At 52.8% G+C, this 14,995-nt stretch overlaps 6 protein-coding genes across 6 annotated transcripts; 2 read left to right on the top strand and 4 right to left on the bottom strand.

The window, feature by feature from the left end:
• Positions 1 to 4,111: 4,111 nt before the first annotated feature.
• Positions 4,112 to 5,620, bottom strand: BDP55DRAFT_21537 (short chain dehydrogenase). The gene is made up of 5 exons (XM_060566026.1): positions 5,051 to 5,620; positions 4,911 to 4,980; positions 4,540 to 4,848; positions 4,359 to 4,475; positions 4,112 to 4,299 (listed from the first exon to the last, which is right to left on the bottom strand). The coding sequence occupies exons 1-5, from the start codon at positions 5,475 to 5,477 to the stop codon at positions 4,119 to 4,121; spliced, it is 1,104 nt and encodes a 367-aa protein (XP_060437204.1). The 5' UTR covers positions 5,478 to 5,620; the 3' UTR covers positions 4,112 to 4,118.
• BDP55DRAFT_21555 (uncharacterized protein) lies at positions 5,537 to 6,517 on the bottom strand. The gene has a single exon (XM_060566029.1). It carries the CDS (start codon positions 6,263 to 6,265, stop codon positions 5,765 to 5,767), a length of 501 nt encoding a protein of 166 aa, XP_060437203.1. The 5' UTR covers positions 6,266 to 6,517; the 3' UTR covers positions 5,537 to 5,764.
• A 2,204-nt stretch (positions 6,518 to 8,721) lies between these two features.
• Positions 8,722 to 9,592, bottom strand: BDP55DRAFT_722655 (uncharacterized protein; the record flags this gene model as incomplete). Its single annotated transcript, XM_060578636.1, has 2 exons — positions 8,722 to 9,485; positions 9,577 to 9,592. 2 exons carry the CDS (start codon positions 9,590 to 9,592, stop codon positions 8,722 to 8,724), a joined length of 780 nt encoding a protein of 259 aa, XP_060437202.1.
• Positions 9,593 to 10,063: 471 nt separating this feature from the next.
• Positions 10,064 to 10,908, top strand: BDP55DRAFT_722654 (uncharacterized protein; the record flags this gene model as incomplete). The annotated part of the gene is made up of 2 exons (XM_060578635.1): positions 10,064 to 10,497; positions 10,554 to 10,908. The coding sequence occupies 2 exons, from the start codon at positions 10,064 to 10,066 to the stop codon at positions 10,906 to 10,908; spliced, it is 789 nt and encodes a 262-aa protein (XP_060437201.1).
• A 22-nt stretch (positions 10,909 to 10,930) lies between these two features.
• On the bottom strand, positions 10,931 to 12,615 carry BDP55DRAFT_641638 (acyl-CoA dehydrogenase). The gene is made up of 2 exons (XM_060573410.1): positions 11,332 to 12,615; positions 10,931 to 11,278 (listed from the first exon to the last, which is right to left on the bottom strand). Exons 1-2 carry the CDS (start codon positions 12,510 to 12,512, stop codon positions 11,185 to 11,187), a joined length of 1,275 nt encoding a protein of 424 aa, XP_060437200.1. The 5' UTR covers positions 12,513 to 12,615; the 3' UTR covers positions 10,931 to 11,184.
• A 153-nt stretch (positions 12,616 to 12,768) lies between these two features.
• BDP55DRAFT_641635 (carboxyl transferase) lies at positions 12,769 to 14,801 on the top strand. The gene is made up of 2 exons (XM_060573409.1): positions 12,769 to 13,397; positions 13,458 to 14,801. The coding sequence occupies exons 1-2, from the start codon at positions 12,847 to 12,849 to the stop codon at positions 14,629 to 14,631; spliced, it is 1,725 nt and encodes a 574-aa protein (XP_060437199.1). The 5' UTR covers positions 12,769 to 12,846; the 3' UTR covers positions 14,632 to 14,801.
• The last annotated feature ends 194 nt before the right edge of the window (positions 14,802 to 14,995 follow it).

The raw sequence follows: 14,995 nt of genomic DNA, 5'->3' as shown, positions 1-14,995 counted from the left end.
CATTGGTCGTGGTTCTGCGCAGGGGCTCATATCGAGCGCTACTATGAGTACGTCGAACATTGCAGCCATGGGGCAGGTGACGATATCTGGTGAGCCGGATCGACGCGCTCTGGAGACCTTGGAAAGTTTCCAGGACGAAGCTGGACCCAGGGGCAACCCACGCCGGATTTCCTCTTCATCGCACTTCGCACCGACGATGCCAAGCTCCACTCCCGATGTGCCACTAGCGAGAACAAGAAGCCAGCTGACGCTACTGCTGGAGCGCGAGAAAGAGCGCACTGGGGACAGGCCAAGACACAGGTCGTGATCCCGATCGCTCAGAAAGAAAGAAAAAAGAAGTCTATTTTCATGGCTCTCCTATAATCCATGTACTAATTCGCGAGGTATCAACTGCATTAAAAGGGGCTTCTGGAGTTCATGGAACACAAAACGGGTGAAGCCATCCGGATGTGGATGTCTTGCTTTCGACAGAGTTTGCCGCTACAGGCGGTTGCGTCTGCCATTGGCAATTCCGCTTTTATTATCGTTTTCTTCTATTCTTTTCATCAACTCGACGAAGCCGACCATTCACAGGAAGAAAGTCGGCGCATTTGCATCGCACGAGGCGTTTTCATTACCGGCGGTCAGGGGACCTCTTTTGCAGGGGAAACGCCTGACATGCATTACAGGAGGGGATAGCGACCAAAAGGGGATCATTGTATGCGTTCACAGCGGTTCAACAGGAGGCGGCAGGACTATTTGAAGTTCAAAAAGACGAAAGACGAAAGGCTTGCTCTTGGTGCGCCGTCATTTTGCCAGCGACCCACCGAGCTCTTAGCGAGCCATTCTGAATGAGAAGATATTTGTTACCCAAACACTGAACTGACCTGATCATCCACGACGATACGAAGACAGGCGACTGATGGCGATGCGGCCGTCAAGCAGACGAGTGCGTCTTGCCCGGGCTGAAACATGACAGGGGATGATGAGTTTAGGTCCAAAGAGGATCTAAACTGCTTTCTCTCCGGACTTGCTCACTCGGCTTACTCTGACTCCACGACCTTGCTCGTAACTCTGGCTAAAGATATCACACAGTCCTTTGACTCGCTCTTGATCAGGCTCTAAGTGTCTTAAGCGTGGGCCCATTGCCCAAAAGCATCAGGAAGTCGACTGCTCAAGGTAGTTGTGAGGGGTCGAGGAGCCGTCAAAGGAGGGGAGGTGGCCAAGGTAAGGAAAAAGCAAAATCGCAAGTGATCACGAGGTCAGTTGTCTGGGACAAGGGAGGGGGCCAACTTGCAAGCGTGAGATGGCGTCGATATCGCAACCCGGAAAGCCATTACGCAATCCGAAATAAGGGGTCTATTGCTTAGGTTGGTGCGATGAGAGGGCCCCTTCAAACCACAGCCCCTGTCAGGAAAGGAGACGGAAGTGATCTGCAGACTTTTTGATGGTAAGCGAGAGATTTGGCGTGCGACTGGTGGAGGTCACACTCTTGTCGGAGATGGGACTGGAGAGAGTTGAGGCCCTCCCTACGGAGTGAGGGAAGTGAGGTAAGTCACAAAAGTAGCCTCCCCTCTTCCCCCCCCCCCCACGCCTTGGCCACGCGGACCTGCCGTGTCGAGCGCGAGGGGCAACGACAGGTTGGAAATGGGTGTAGGTGTGGGTGTGGGAGGGAAAAGCGGAAGCTGTCGAAGCTACCCTGGAGCTTCCTCTCTCGACAGGGGGGGAGCTGTGCGGGGTAGGTGTACTCAACCTTAAAGGGGAGGAGGTGAGGAAGAGGAGCTCAGAAGTTTGTGGGCAATGCGGTTACGGTTGTATTAGCCGTTGGAAACCGCTCGCTGACTAAGGTGAGTTGTACTCTCCCATCGTCCCCCCACGTCTGTACTATTTACCCTGTTCATTGTTACTCCGTAATCCGTACAAGTTTGGGCAAGAAGGAGGTGACCGGGCTTACACAGTGAGATCGCGTTAGATCACTATTCATCATGTGCCTAGGCCCCCGGCTTCGAATTTAATGACAGATTTTGCTGGGAGGAAGCCTAACTCGATACCTGCCTGGCAACAGAACGACCATGGACGGCACAAACCAGAGAGGATACCCCCCACACTAACGGGATAGGCGGCATCCACGACTAGACACCCTCCCACCCAGGTGAGATGGCAGATGGAGTCTTACATGGGATGGGACAAGAAGGAGGTGACGAGCGCAAGGTAAAGGAGAGTGATAGCTACGGTTTATGCTTATCGCTCACATAGTCCTCGCGAGCTTCGAAGCTGCGGTCTTATCCTCTTCTTTCTTCTTCTCCCTCTCCCGCCTTCTCCTCCTCCTCCTCCGCAACATGCAAGCGCCCCGGCAAGTCTCCCACGTGCGCTGACAACGGCGCCGGGTTCGAAAAGTACCAGGGGGCTTGCGGGATCCTTGTCTACTCTGAATCCTCTAGAAGCGTGGAAGCCTACTCCGTACTTCATACATCCTGTGCGTATAGTAGATAACCCATGCTGTCGTCCATAGCTTGGGTTCCATCGCGTGGTTTAGCCAGTTGAACACCAAGAAATTGTTGAGAGCTTCCCGGTGTGATTCAGTCAACATTGGCACCTCTTGGGCACTGAGGCACCAGGTAGGGTTGGAAGAAAAGGTTCAGTAATCACAACGGTAATACTATTCTCTGCCATGTCTGATGGCAGCCCCTGCGTGATTACTTCTTCCTTCCCATCTCCTTTCGGTGCTCCCGTTGATGTTGATCCCCGTCTGTCGAGCCGGCGGGATAGTTCCTATAGTCTCCTGCCTCTTATCCCATCTACCTCCTTGTATATCATATACGGATACACTCCGTATGTTTAGACACAAAATTCAACGGTCCGAAAAGAGCCTCCGTAATTTTGAGCCGCTTCGTCACATTTCCACTTGACATTGACCACCCGTTCGTGATATCTACTTCCCGTTTCTCGTAGGATGAGGCTGGTGGGTGAGTTTGTCTCATCATCTCCCACACCTACGGATACTACCTACCTCCCACCAACGCGAGAGCCACGAACACCGAATAGAAACAAACAAGTCCTATCCGGGGGCTAGACAAGACATATGCCTGCCTGCCTGCCCGCCTGCCTGCCTGCCAGCATACCTACCTACCTGCATAGAAGTACGGGGCATACATTCCTACCTACGGCCTACATATTTCGCCTTTCGCCTATCTTCTATATGCACCTCTCTTCGCCCGCCCAACCAAACAATCATACTGCAAGTCGCCCAAAACCACCAAGACACAAAAGTCTAGACTCTAGAACCCCCCCGTCCCCGGTTCTCACCAACACGCCGGTGCCGTCCGTCGCACAGCATGTACTCTACATGACAGACATGCACAAAACGCCAAATCAGACAGCTCCAGCGACCGCCTATTCCCTCCTCCCCCGCAAAATGCACGGCACGGCGTATGGACCTCCGATCGTGCAGTTTTTCCAGTCCTTTTCTCTCGGTGTGTCAGTGCATGTATGCTTGTACTGTACGTGTGGTAGGTAAGGAAGCACCAGTGCCGGGCCACCTTGTCGTTCATCCCCGTCACATATCCGTCATGCCTACCACGATTTGCCAACACCTAACCGCCTCCCATGAGAGTCCTAAAATATTCATGTCCCATGTCCGTCTTACAGAGCATTAGAGTGTCAGAAAACCCAAATACCAGGCCAGCCCTCGAGACGAGGGTAAGATATGGGAAAACCAGCGGGGTCGGATACGGGAATTCAGAATAGGGGAGACCCGGCGATACGAGAGATTGGATAACTGTCGGCGGTCCGTCCGGTGACCCTGTGCTGCGGGCTCCGTAACACTGCATGCCGTAGTGGTGGAAGACCTCGATCGGTGCCGACGAATGAGCCTCATCGAATATGCTGACCGGTGTAAAACTGCCTAGATTAGTCGCCCTTCACATGTCACTTGCATTGAGAGGGTCAGTTTCCCTCTTCGATTCTTTGAGTTCTTGTGTCACGGTTCGTTTGACTATTATCAATTTGTTGGCCTATCAACAATTGACCTTCTATGTCCCCGTAGCAAAAACGCCAATCAGTCCAGTGAAAATGCAAACTTTTGACCCTTCTCCTCCTTTGCTTCTCCAATCCAATTCAAGTTGAGGGCAAGTCGCGACTTATGTAACGGTGTAACCGCCGTCAACGCGGAGGTCCGCACCCGTAACGTAGAGAGAGGCATCAGACAGCAGGAAAGTGACGGGCCCCATCAGGTCCTTGGGCTGTCCCATCTTGCCCTGGGGAATCAGGGAAGTCCACTTCTGCTTGAGGTCTGGGTTGTCGTCGAGAATCTTCTCAGTTCTGCACATGTGCGTTAGTATTGACTGCCGGGAAACAAAGAGGTGCGTTATTAGACTTACAAGGCCGTGAGCATGTAGCCAGGAGAGATACAGTTAACGCGAATGCCCGCGCCAGCCCACTCGACAGCCAAGGAAGCAGCCAAGTGACGGACACCAGCCTTTGCGGCATTGTAAGGTCTGTTTAAATATATGTTAGCCAACCCGACACCTGTAAGAAGAGACAAGATTCGATGGAGCTTACGCCTGAGGCTGCGGGATGTTGACAATGGAGCCAGACATGCTGCCGATGAAGACCATGCTTCCGGGAGACTTGCGCTCCATAAGGTGCTTAGCAACGCCGATGGCGAAGAGGTATGTGCCGTCAACGTTGACGCCCCAGAGCTTGCGCATGCGCTCAATGGGGTAGTTGATTGCATCAAAGTTCTCAGTGAAGCCGGCCGACGTGACGAGGTTGTCAATCTTGCCGTGAGCAGCGAGGATCTCGGCGATACAGGCGTCGACAGAGGCGGGGTCTGAAACGTCTGCGTGGTGCGCAGTCACCTTGGGAACTCTATTGTACGTTATTTGACAATCAATTCCTCCCGAGATCAATTGGGTCGTCTGGGCACATACCTCTTGGCCTCTGGGTTCTCTCTCTTGAATGCCTCAAGCAAGTTCTTGGCTTGAAGCTCAGCCTCCTCCTCTATTCTAGTATCAGCACATTGTTCTCAAAGGAAGATGAAGCTTGCGGGCAGTCGGGATCCAAAACTCACTGTTCAAGTCGACAATGGCAAGGTCGCTACCGGAGTAGACCATGCCTTGGCCCATAACCAAGCCAAGACCGCGCGCGCCGCCAGTGACGACGCCAGTGTGGCCATCGAGAGAGAAGGAAGCAAGCGTGGGCTTGCCGATGCCACCGCCGTGGCCGCGGACCGGCTGACTGCTAGGCAGCTGGTCGTCCTCGGGGTACTCGACAGTGACATCGGGGTCGGTTCTCGAGTACTGGCCCGGGTGAGGCTTCTCTCTGACATTGGGACTTCCGCTGATGGATCTGGACTGTTGCTGCTGTTTGGGGCTAGTGGCTGCAATGCTAGCTTGAGCTGCAGAGGCGGAAGACTGAGAGGACTTGCCGCGGACCTGAGTGTGTCTCGCGATGGGACGAATGGTCCGCGCCAGTCGGGCGCTAAGGGGACGGAGCATTGTGAGTGTCTATGGGCGTGAAAGTGTCAGACGCGGTGTTGATGTGTTTGTGAATATGGACGTCTGAAAAGATTCGAAAGTCAAAGTCAAAGTCGATTCGAGGTTTTCCTTTTGAGCAAGGCAAAGTGTAAAAGCCAAACGACAATGGCGTTTGTTTCGGTTTTGGAGAACCGTTGGCTTTTGCAATTGACTTCAGCCGGATGATGTCACGGAACTAGTTTTTGTTGGGCGGCGACCTGTTTCGAGCAGGTGAAGCTAGCTGTCTCTGGCAGATGCGGAGTTGACGATCAAATCTGGCAGAGGACTGGCGGAATTCGAGGCGCCCAAGTTTGGGCAAAAGCAACGACGAGAGGAGCTATGGTGGGGTAGATGACGTGGGACGAGCGGATGGGTGGTGGTTGACTCTTGATCGTCTGGCTGTAAGTCTGAATCGGGAAGTACGTCTCGTAATTCGGGGTCGTTTGGACGTGGTTTGTTTGTTGTATGTGAGAAGTGTGGGTGTGAGGGAGGAAGACAGTCGCGGGTGGGAGGATTTGGCAGAAGGGGAAGAGCTTGGAACCTTGGAGAAAGTGCGGGAGGGAAGGAAGGGAGTTCCCGTTTATGAGGGTTGGAGCTTCCATTGGGAATGAAGGAACGACGGGACGGAAGGGAAGGAGGTTTAGGTAAGACACCCGTTGACACCGGCAAGTAGGGAAGGAAGGATCGTGGCGTGAGTTAATCAAGTGGTCAATTGGTTTACTTGGTTCACTTGGCAAGGGCAAACAAGGATTGGATGTGGAAGGAACCATGCAACTTGGTGGCAGCCAAAAAGAGAAAATGGCAAAAAGTTCACGATACTTTGGTCGTGTGGACGCGTCTCGCAGCTTCCCGGTCCAAAACCACGTCCCAACCGGTCAGGTCCCAAGTCGCAGGTTCCAGGCGCCGCATGTCGCAGGTCGTAGCCCGTCCGCCGCTCTCGCACTGCCTCGCGGGGAGTTGCCCCGGAACTAGGGCTGGACTCGTGGAGCCCGAGCGGACACTCATGGGCCATAAGAAGGATCGCTCCATGCCACCCACCGCCCACCGCCCACACTAGAACCACAACCCCGGGGCGGGGGTGGGCCATTTGCCCCCAAATCGATGGAAGGCCCTCTTCTGTCTCCTCCATCCCGGCATGCCCGGCAGCCGGCTATCAGGCCGAACGAATGATTCACTGTTTTTTGTTGGCCTCTACAACTACCACAGACACTGGACGTTGCGATACATTCGATGATGGCTGTCTTAGGTGACATGGGTTCATGTGGTTTTTAGTTTAGATTCCTAGATCAGACAGTTTCGACAGTGTAGATGCTGTAAGTGACTGACCTTGTCCATGAATATGCAATTTGTAGGAAGTCCTTATTAAGGGGACCATAGGCGCTGAAACTGGAGAGCCACCACCAACGAGCAGAACATGAGAGAAACAAAACGGAAACCACTTAAACCCTTGTCAAGGCCTCCATGTCTCCTGCTCATCATTCCGAGCTCCCCGTGTCCCTCGTGTCGCGAAAAGGACCCTGTGGGGTCAGGGAAAGAAACAACGAGAAATATTGACGGAGCTGGCGACCCAACCTTGCCAACGTACTGTGAGAAGCTCCAACTTTTTTTCTCCTCAAGAAACTCCCGGCGGTTTTGGGGTCCTTTGGGGCAAAACATTGGGCATCTCTCGAACGCCATTCTCCACATTTCACTCCAATTTTCCCTGCACGGGATGAGATTCTAGAATGCCCATGAAATTAGGGGTGCCATGGGTCTGGCCACCGGTGTTCATCCTCACAGACACATACCTCAGACCTCCGACGCAGACCAGACAGAAAATTACTGACCTCCGGTTCGGAGACCGCCTCGATCATGCATCCTGCCACACCGTCACGCTATCACGTTGAATAGGATGGCCATGCTGTTAGCTTGGCCCGTCATTTCGTTTACCCGCTTTGTTTCTTCTCATTCTTTGCAGAACACGAGGTCTTTGGCATCGAGGCCGACTGATTACTGGTTTCTAAGGATATCCTACCACCCACTGGCCACCGGCCTTGACCCTGACCCCCAAACACAACTCTCTGTCTCCTACCTCGCAATTTCTGAGCCATCTCAATGGGCTGGCGCCGGACTGCCGAAATCGGCCCTCCGCTTACACCTGCCGTCTGGGTTTTGACTCAACTTCTGAGAGACCCATGAAAAGTCAATGGCACTCTTCATTCTGACGATATCAGATGTAGCGTACATGACCCCTAATGATGTTCGTTCCCCCCACTGCTCTTGTTCGAATGCGTGAACGAAAAAACTCCAAGCATCGTCAGCTATTATGCTTCCGGCCAATGCCAAGTATAACAGGAACCACCGCGAGTCCCCTCCACCCTGCCTGAGAAGCAGAAAGAATGTCGTCACCTTTGACTGGAGCAAGTCTCTGATAGATAAGTCCAACAAAGTGAGACGTCCAGGCTCGCTCCCAGGCTTATGCAAGCGGTTCGAGGCCCTCGAAATGATGCCTTCACCCATCTTAGACAGACGCTCGCAGCTTCCCCTAACCACAACCTCGTCAAGCTTCTCGTGGTCAATCAGCTTTTCGAATGTCATTCTGATGATCAATCTTGGAATATTAATGACTATAGTTCGTCCCGCTTACATTTTGAAGCCTTGGCCGTCAATGGCTCCTGATGAGGGGCTGATACTATGCCGCCACCTTTCTTGAGTACAGATAACACTCTGGAGTTACCTTGACTTACAGCAAGGTTACAGGCCGTCAGGGACATATCGGAGGAAAGATACGGGAATTGACACCAGCGGCAGTCCGTGTCTTTCTTGGTGACCGCATTGACTTGGGCGTCATGAGCAAGCAAAATATCCGCCAATTCTACTGCCCACAAACAGTCTTTGCCCAGCGCGGCAACAAAATGCAGAGCTGTTGATCCGCATGAACAAGCCTCGTTGACGTTGGCGCCGTCACGGAGGAATCTCTGCACAATGCGGACAGGGCATCCTACAATGTCAAGATACCGCACAGCAAAGTAGATGACATTGAGAAAAATCTCGCCTTCGCTCCTCTTTTCGCACTAAACTTTGCCGGGAGACGGCAGGACGCGACGACAAAGCTTCTTCAACTTTGCCTGATTCGAAACCCAGCTGAGCGCCTTGGACAACATGTTCCCGAGTTCGATATTGGTGTCTTCGCTGTCCATGGTTTCCAAGACCATCGCCACGAACTCTTCATTTGGAGCTGCACAAATCAAGTGTCGTCGGGTCGCTCACCAGGATACTGCGGTGTGTAGATGAAACCAGGATTCGTAACCCGCTGCTTGCTACCTGTACATTGGTTCAAGTTCAAGTAATGAAATCCTCGAACGCCTCCAATACCACCGCTGAGAATGATAAACTTTGAGATATTGGGAGACCCACGACAACTCCCAGAGGGTCTTTCAAGAAGTGCCTGAAGCTTTCCGACAAGCCATTTCCTATCGCCTTCGGGGCACTCGTCAAGCCCATCAAGCATGCAGTAAAACGGGCCCAGGTCGGGACCGTTCAATACAAGAGCGGAGATATGCCACAGAGTACCGAGTGAGCCCAACGTGTACTCGATTCTCTCTCTGGGTACTAAGAATTTGGTAGCATGTTTGGCGAGAACCGGGTTCGTTGCCAAAATCTCGTGTAGCCAGGTTCGTAGGATCAATGTCGCTTTGTTCCTTCTCGGGTCGTGACGATTGCAAAAGTGGAAGACGAGAGTTCCGGATGAGCGTTGAGTGAGATACTTGAGCTCTTCGATGGGGAAGATGGAGAGCATCGTCTTCCCCATGCCGGGGGCACTGGAAATACGTAACATTACCGACTTTCCAGACTCCAGCCACGTTCGGCATTTGTCCTCAGATCGGATCCACTGGCAGTTTCCCTCAGCTATGCCTCCTGTTGAGTCGATGATATCTTGCATGTCGACATCCAAATTCGTGATGAAAAGGGCGTCGACGCATTTTCTCATTTCATCTTTAGCAAGGTCGCCTATTTGAGAGATGTCAGCCACATTGTCAACCTAAGATGACATGATTGCTTCCTACAATTGTAATTAAGCCATGCGCGGCATACATGTCACCAATGGATACCGACATGCTGGCCCTTGGCGGCGGGGGTGGTAGTGATGAGGGTCAATATGACAGTAGCCGAGTCAAGATGAGGCGAAAAGAGAAGTTGCGGCTCCTTTATGACAAGAGCTGCTTGAAAAGCTTTGAAAAATCGAGGAGAAAGATGGGTGAAGGTGAAAATGAAGGATCCTATGGCGAGAACACCGGGGTCTGCAGACAGGCGTCCGGTTTACCCTATGGCAGTTATGCGTGGGGTGTCCAAAGACCGGTGAAGGCATGTCTGGTAAGCCAGGCCGCATCAAGGTATCTTTTCCTAGACTAAAGAATAACTCCTAACTCTTTGTCATGGTCGAGAATCGAGACATCTACCTGCCTGCTGGGAGTCCGTGATACAAAAGGGGATGGCATTGCTGCCTTCTCGAAACCCAATCCTTCACTTCTACATCTCCACATCCCTCTCTTCATCTGCAGACACCATCAGACACTTCAACTGAAAAGATGGCTGAAGTACTCGAAACCACAAGTGCCGTAGTTGCCTTGGCAGTAACAGCTTTGCAAGGCATCAGAGGAGTAAAGGAGAAAATTGCCAACACCGAACGAGCCCCAGAGATGATTACCAACATCAAAAAGGAACTCCAAGATATCGAGTGTTTGATGAGGCACCTCAACATCTCGTTCCTATCAAACGAGACCGAGGTGATATCCGTCGCCGAAAATACCAAAGTGCAATCCGCACTCAAGGCCAGCAGCGCTTCGTCTTTAGCCTTGGACAACGAGGTCGGCAAGCTTCTCAAAAGCTCAAATGACGGACGGGTTCATTGGGTGGACAGAACCAAGATCGGACTATTCGGAAAAGACAAGCTCCAGGTTTTCGTGGACGAGCTCAGGATTTGCAAGCAGACTTTCAACTTGATTTTGACCGGCGCCAACTTGTGAGTACTGTTGTCAAGTCAGTTTCGACGGTGAATCTGATTTTTCCCTCTTACAGTTTGGCATCTCTCGAGCAATTCAAACAGCTTCAGACGATCATGAAGCGACGTGAGACCAATGCCGACGATCCTTACTCCGCAGCCAAGCTTCAGAAGTCGAATGATTTGATCAGAGGCTACGAGGAGTTTCAAGCATCTCTATTTGTACAGTTCAACGAGAGACGAAGCAAGCTGACAGTGGGCAAAGTCACGGTCTTGGAGTCGCAGGCCGTCATCGGCATCCACGGCGCGGACGGGACAGACGGAGAGCTGGACGTCCAGCTCGGTAGTGTGGAGGGCCAAGGATCCAACATGCTGGTGGGATATTCTAGGGGCATTGACCTGAACGCCGCCTTCTTTAAGAAAGATACTTAGGTACTTCCTGATTCTAGAATCCACGGAGCCATGTTAGAGTAATATGACAGGGGAAAATCATATGGAGAACATCGGTTGCAAAACAAGCATCGTTTGGACTGACAACTTGTTATCTTCGGGCTCTCTGTGGTGGTAACCTAATAGAAGAAATTTAACCACTGGAATTCTACATGCTTTTGCGGCGACTTCAAAGGCCCCGTCTTGATTCTTTACTTCTGAGATCCCAAAATGGCTCGCTCGTTATTTTTTGCCACATACATGCTACTTGTAGACTAATCATGCCAGGTGACCATATTCCTTATTAAAAGCCCTTCCAATAACCATTCTACGGATTTCCGAAGTTCCAGCACCAATCTCATACAATTTCGCACTGATGATAGTTAGTACAGAAAAGCTCGGAGGGACATCACATTGATCACTTACTCTCTCAACAGTCTCGAAGCTGGCATTTCCTCGACGTATCCCATTCCACCGAGGAGCTGGATGCTGTCCAGGGTGCACTCTGTCGCCCTCTCGGCAGCATACAAGATGGCACCGGCGCAGTCCTGTGTCTTGATCAACCCCTCCTCGTCGACAGCCTTAGCCGTGGCATATGTGTATGCACGAGAAGCCTGGAGTTTGGTGTACATATCTGCCAGCTTGCCCTGGATGAACTGGTTCTGAGCGATGGGGATGCCAAACTGCTTGCGCTGGTGGGTGAAGGGGAGAGCGACGTCCAGCGCGGCCTGCATGATACCAAGAGGTCCAGCGCTGAGAACGAGACGCTCAAGGTCCAGGCCCTCCATCAGGACTCTGACACCGCCATTGATCTTGCCGAGGATGTTCTCCTTGGGCACAAAGACGGAGTCGAAATTGAGCTCGCCAGTGTTGCTTCCGCGCATACCCATCTTGTCGAGCTTCCTTGCGCAGCTAAAGCCCTTGGTCTTCGTCTCGACAAGGAACGCCGTGACACCCTTGGAACCCTTCTCGGGCTCCGTCTTTGCGTAAACGACGATGACGTCGGCGTCGGGACCGTTGGTGATCCACATTTTGGAGCCATTCAGAACGTAGCCGCCATCAACGGCCGTCGCCGTCGTCCTCATGCTCACGACATCGCTACCAGCCCCAGACTCGGACATTGCGAGCGCGCCGACGCTTGTGCCGGCAATCAAACCGGGGAGATACTTCTGCTTCTGCTCCGGAGAACCATTGAGCTGAAGCTGGTTGACGCAAAGTTGAGAATGGGCGGCGTAGCTAAGACCAATTGAGCCAGATGCACGTGAGATCTCTTCCATGACAACGCAATGCGCCTGGTAACCCAGGGCCAGGCCACCGACGTCTTCATCGGCAGTCATGCCTAGGAAACCAGCCTCGCCCAGCTTTTGCCACATTTCGTTGGGGAAGGCATTGCTCTTGTCCGTGTTCGCGGCGACTTCTTCTGTGATCTCGCGCCTTGTGAACTCCTGCACACGCTCGCGCAGCTCGGTAAGGTCGGCTTGTGACGGTGCTTCGAATCCCTTGGGATGCTTAGAGGAGTGGTGTCGGGTCTGGAGGGTGGGGGCGGCGAGGGGTCGCAATTGACGCGCTGGCCGTGCCAACGACCTGAATGCTCTAACACTTGACATGGCTGTAGATTTTGCGACGAAATTGAGAAGTAAATGAGTTGAGAAGAGAGAGAATGAAGAACAACAACTTCTCCTATGATTGATGATCCAAGTTACCTTAGCTTGACGCCGAGCTGGAGGTCCAACCGGGACCAGAAGGTGCTCGGCTATGGGCGGCTTCCAGCGGGCCGAGGTGAGCGATTGGACGTCACTGGAATGGTATCCCGTCAGCAAGCGAGCGGCCCTCGAACCTCTCCTTCCCGTCTTCAAGGGCTTCGTCGGCACATGCAGTGCTCCTCCTTCATACTCTCGAACTGCCGCAACCTTGGGATCATCCTTTGCAAACGTCCAAAATATGTCTTTCTCACGGCCATCGAGAGATTTGCTGCTTCTGTCGCGTCAATTGACCCGGCCGGGGTTCAGGGCACCCCGCCTCCCGCGATCCGCCCGTACCGTTGCGACCTTCACGCCGCCGCACCAGGCGAGCGCCATCTCCCGAATCCAGACCAATGTCGATCCGACATCCGAGGAGTACAAGGAGAACGAGAAGCACATGGGGGATGTGATGAAGAAGATGCAGGACTTGACCCGGAAGGTGCACCTGGGTGGCTCAGCAAAGGCGAGGGAAAAGCACCTGGCGAGGAAGAAGATGCTGCCGCGCGACCGAGTTACTGCATTGATTGACCCTGGCACGACGTTCTTGGAGCTGTCGCCGCTGGCCGCCCATGAGCTTTACCCCGAGGCTGATGTTCCCGCGGGAGGCATCATAACAGGTGTTGGTGTCGTCGAGGGCGTAACGTGTGTGATCGTGGCCAACGACAGTACAGTAAAGGGCGGAACGTACTATCCAATTACCGTCAAGAAGCATCTGAGAGCACAAGCCGTGGCCCAGGAGAACAAGCTGCCGTAGGAAACCCATTATCTACCCTCCTCGGCTAATGATCACTGATACTGATAATGGCACAGTTGTATCTACATGGTTGACAGCGGTGGTGCTAACCTACCACACCAGGCGGACGTGTTTCCGGATCGCGACCACTTTGGACGCATCTTCTACAATCAAGCAAGGATGAGCTCCATGGGGATTCCCCAGATTTCAGTCGTAATGGGTCCGTGCACTGCGGGTGGTGCTTATGTGCCGGCAATGAGTGACGAGAGCATCATTGTCGAGAACCAGGGCCATATCTTCCTCGCTGGTCCGCCACTTGTCAAAGCTGCCACTGGCGAGGTGATTAGTGCGGAGGAGCTGGGAGGCGGCAAGATGCACTCATCTGTTTCAGGAGTGACGGATTATCTGGCAGTCGACGATGCTCATGCTATTACACTTGCAAGGCGGAGCATCAGCAACTTGAACTGGCCTACAAAATCACCTTCAACAGCGGCGCCCGTGAAGGACTACGCCGAGCCTCTATACTCGCCGGACGAGCTTTTGGGTATCGCCAGCACCAACCTCCGGAAGCCCCTGCCTATCAAGGAGGTCATTGCTCGCATTGTCGACGGATCCGAATTCTCCGAGTTCAAGCGTGACTTCGGTTCAACCCTGGTCACCGGATTTGCCCATATCCATGGTTACAAGGTTGGTATTGTGGCCAACGATGGTATCTTGTTTGCCGAATCCTCTGTGAAGGGCGCACACTTCATTGAACTCTGTGCTCAACGAGGCATCCCGCTAGTCTTCCTCCAGAACATATCCGGCTTCATGGTTGGCTCCGCCGCCGAGCGTGGTGGCATCGCCAAGCACGGCGCGAAGCTTGTTACTGCAGTTGCATGCGCCGATGTTCCCAAGTTTACCGTTGTTGTCGGAGGCAGCTATGGTGCCGGCAACTACGGAATGTGCGGTCGAGCTTACAGCCCCCGTTTCTTGTGGATGTGGCCGAACTCACGCATTGGTGTCATGGGCGGTGAGCAGCTTGCTGCTGTTATGGAGACTGTTGGCAAGGCCGATCCCGAACTAAAGGAGAGGATAGAACGGGAAAGCGACGCAACATACTCGTCAGCCAGATTATGGGTCAGTCATTGCGGTTCACACGCCACACAAATTTTGCTAACCATGCTCATAGGACGACGGCATTATCCCTCCCCAGCACACCCGTCAATATTTGGGCCTAGGCCTGAGAGCAGCAATGTCAGGCCGAAATGAAGTCAAGGCCGGTGATACCAAGTTTGGTGTGTTCCGAATGTAAAGAGCGTAGATTTTGGTCATTTAGAAACGGGAGCGCAAAACAAGCTATTTACTATTATTGCCTTCTGAACTTCGACACCTCTCCGTACAGTGTCTCCTAAGCTTGGCGATATAATAGGTAATCGGTAGTGAGTGCTAATTCTTTATCATTTATCCGCTCTGTGGCAAGAATGTATGATGACTGATGACCGATTGCCGATCCAAAGACCACAAACGAGCCATCAGCCCCCATATTACTTGCAATAGCTTACGTTTTATTAAGTGCACCTAGCTGGTTGACGAGGTTCTAGGTTCATTCGGGTGCCTTGCATGCATTCCCGCC

Source organism: Colletotrichum godetiae, assembly GCF_030913485.1.
Source record: "Colletotrichum godetiae strain CBS 193.32 chromosome Unknown BDP55scaffold_1, whole genome shotgun sequence".
In the NCBI taxonomy this organism is placed as follows: Eukaryota; Fungi; Ascomycota; class Sordariomycetes; order Glomerellales; family Glomerellaceae; genus Colletotrichum; species Colletotrichum godetiae.
This window is presented reverse-complemented; position numbering and strand designations above follow the sequence as displayed.

Bases quoted from the DNA above. Each gene is read 5' to 3' on its own strand.
- BDP55DRAFT_641635 (XM_060573409.1), top strand. From the start codon at position 12,847: ATGTCTTTCTCACGGCCATCGAGAGATTTGCTGCTTCTGTCGCGTCAA. The intron at 13,398-13,457 runs GTAGGAAACCCA...ATAATGGCACAG, and splicing joins GCCCAGGAGAACAAGCTGCC to TTGTATCTACATGGTTGACA.
- BDP55DRAFT_21537 (XM_060566026.1), bottom strand. From the start codon at position 5,477: ATGCTCCGTCCCCTTAGCGCCCGACTGGCGCGGACCATTCGTCCCATC. The intron at 4,981-5,050 runs GTGAGTTTTGGA...ATACTAGAATAG, and splicing joins TGCCATTGTCGACTTGAACA to AGGAGGAGGCTGAGCTTCAA. The intron at 4,849-4,910 runs GTATGTGCCCAG...AACGTACAATAG, and splicing joins GAGAACCCAGAGGCCAAGAG to AGTTCCCAAGGTGACTGCGC.
- BDP55DRAFT_21555 (XM_060566029.1), bottom strand. From the start codon at position 6,265: ATGGTTCCTTCCACATCCAATCCTTGTTTGCCCTTGCCAAGTGAACCA.
- BDP55DRAFT_641638 (XM_060573410.1), bottom strand. From the start codon at position 12,512: ATGTCAAGTGTTAGAGCATTCAGGTCGTTGGCACGGCCAGCGCGTCAA. The intron at 11,279-11,331 runs GTAAGTGATCAA...AACTATCATCAG, and splicing joins GCTTCGAGACTGTTGAGAGA to TGCGAAATTGTATGAGATTG.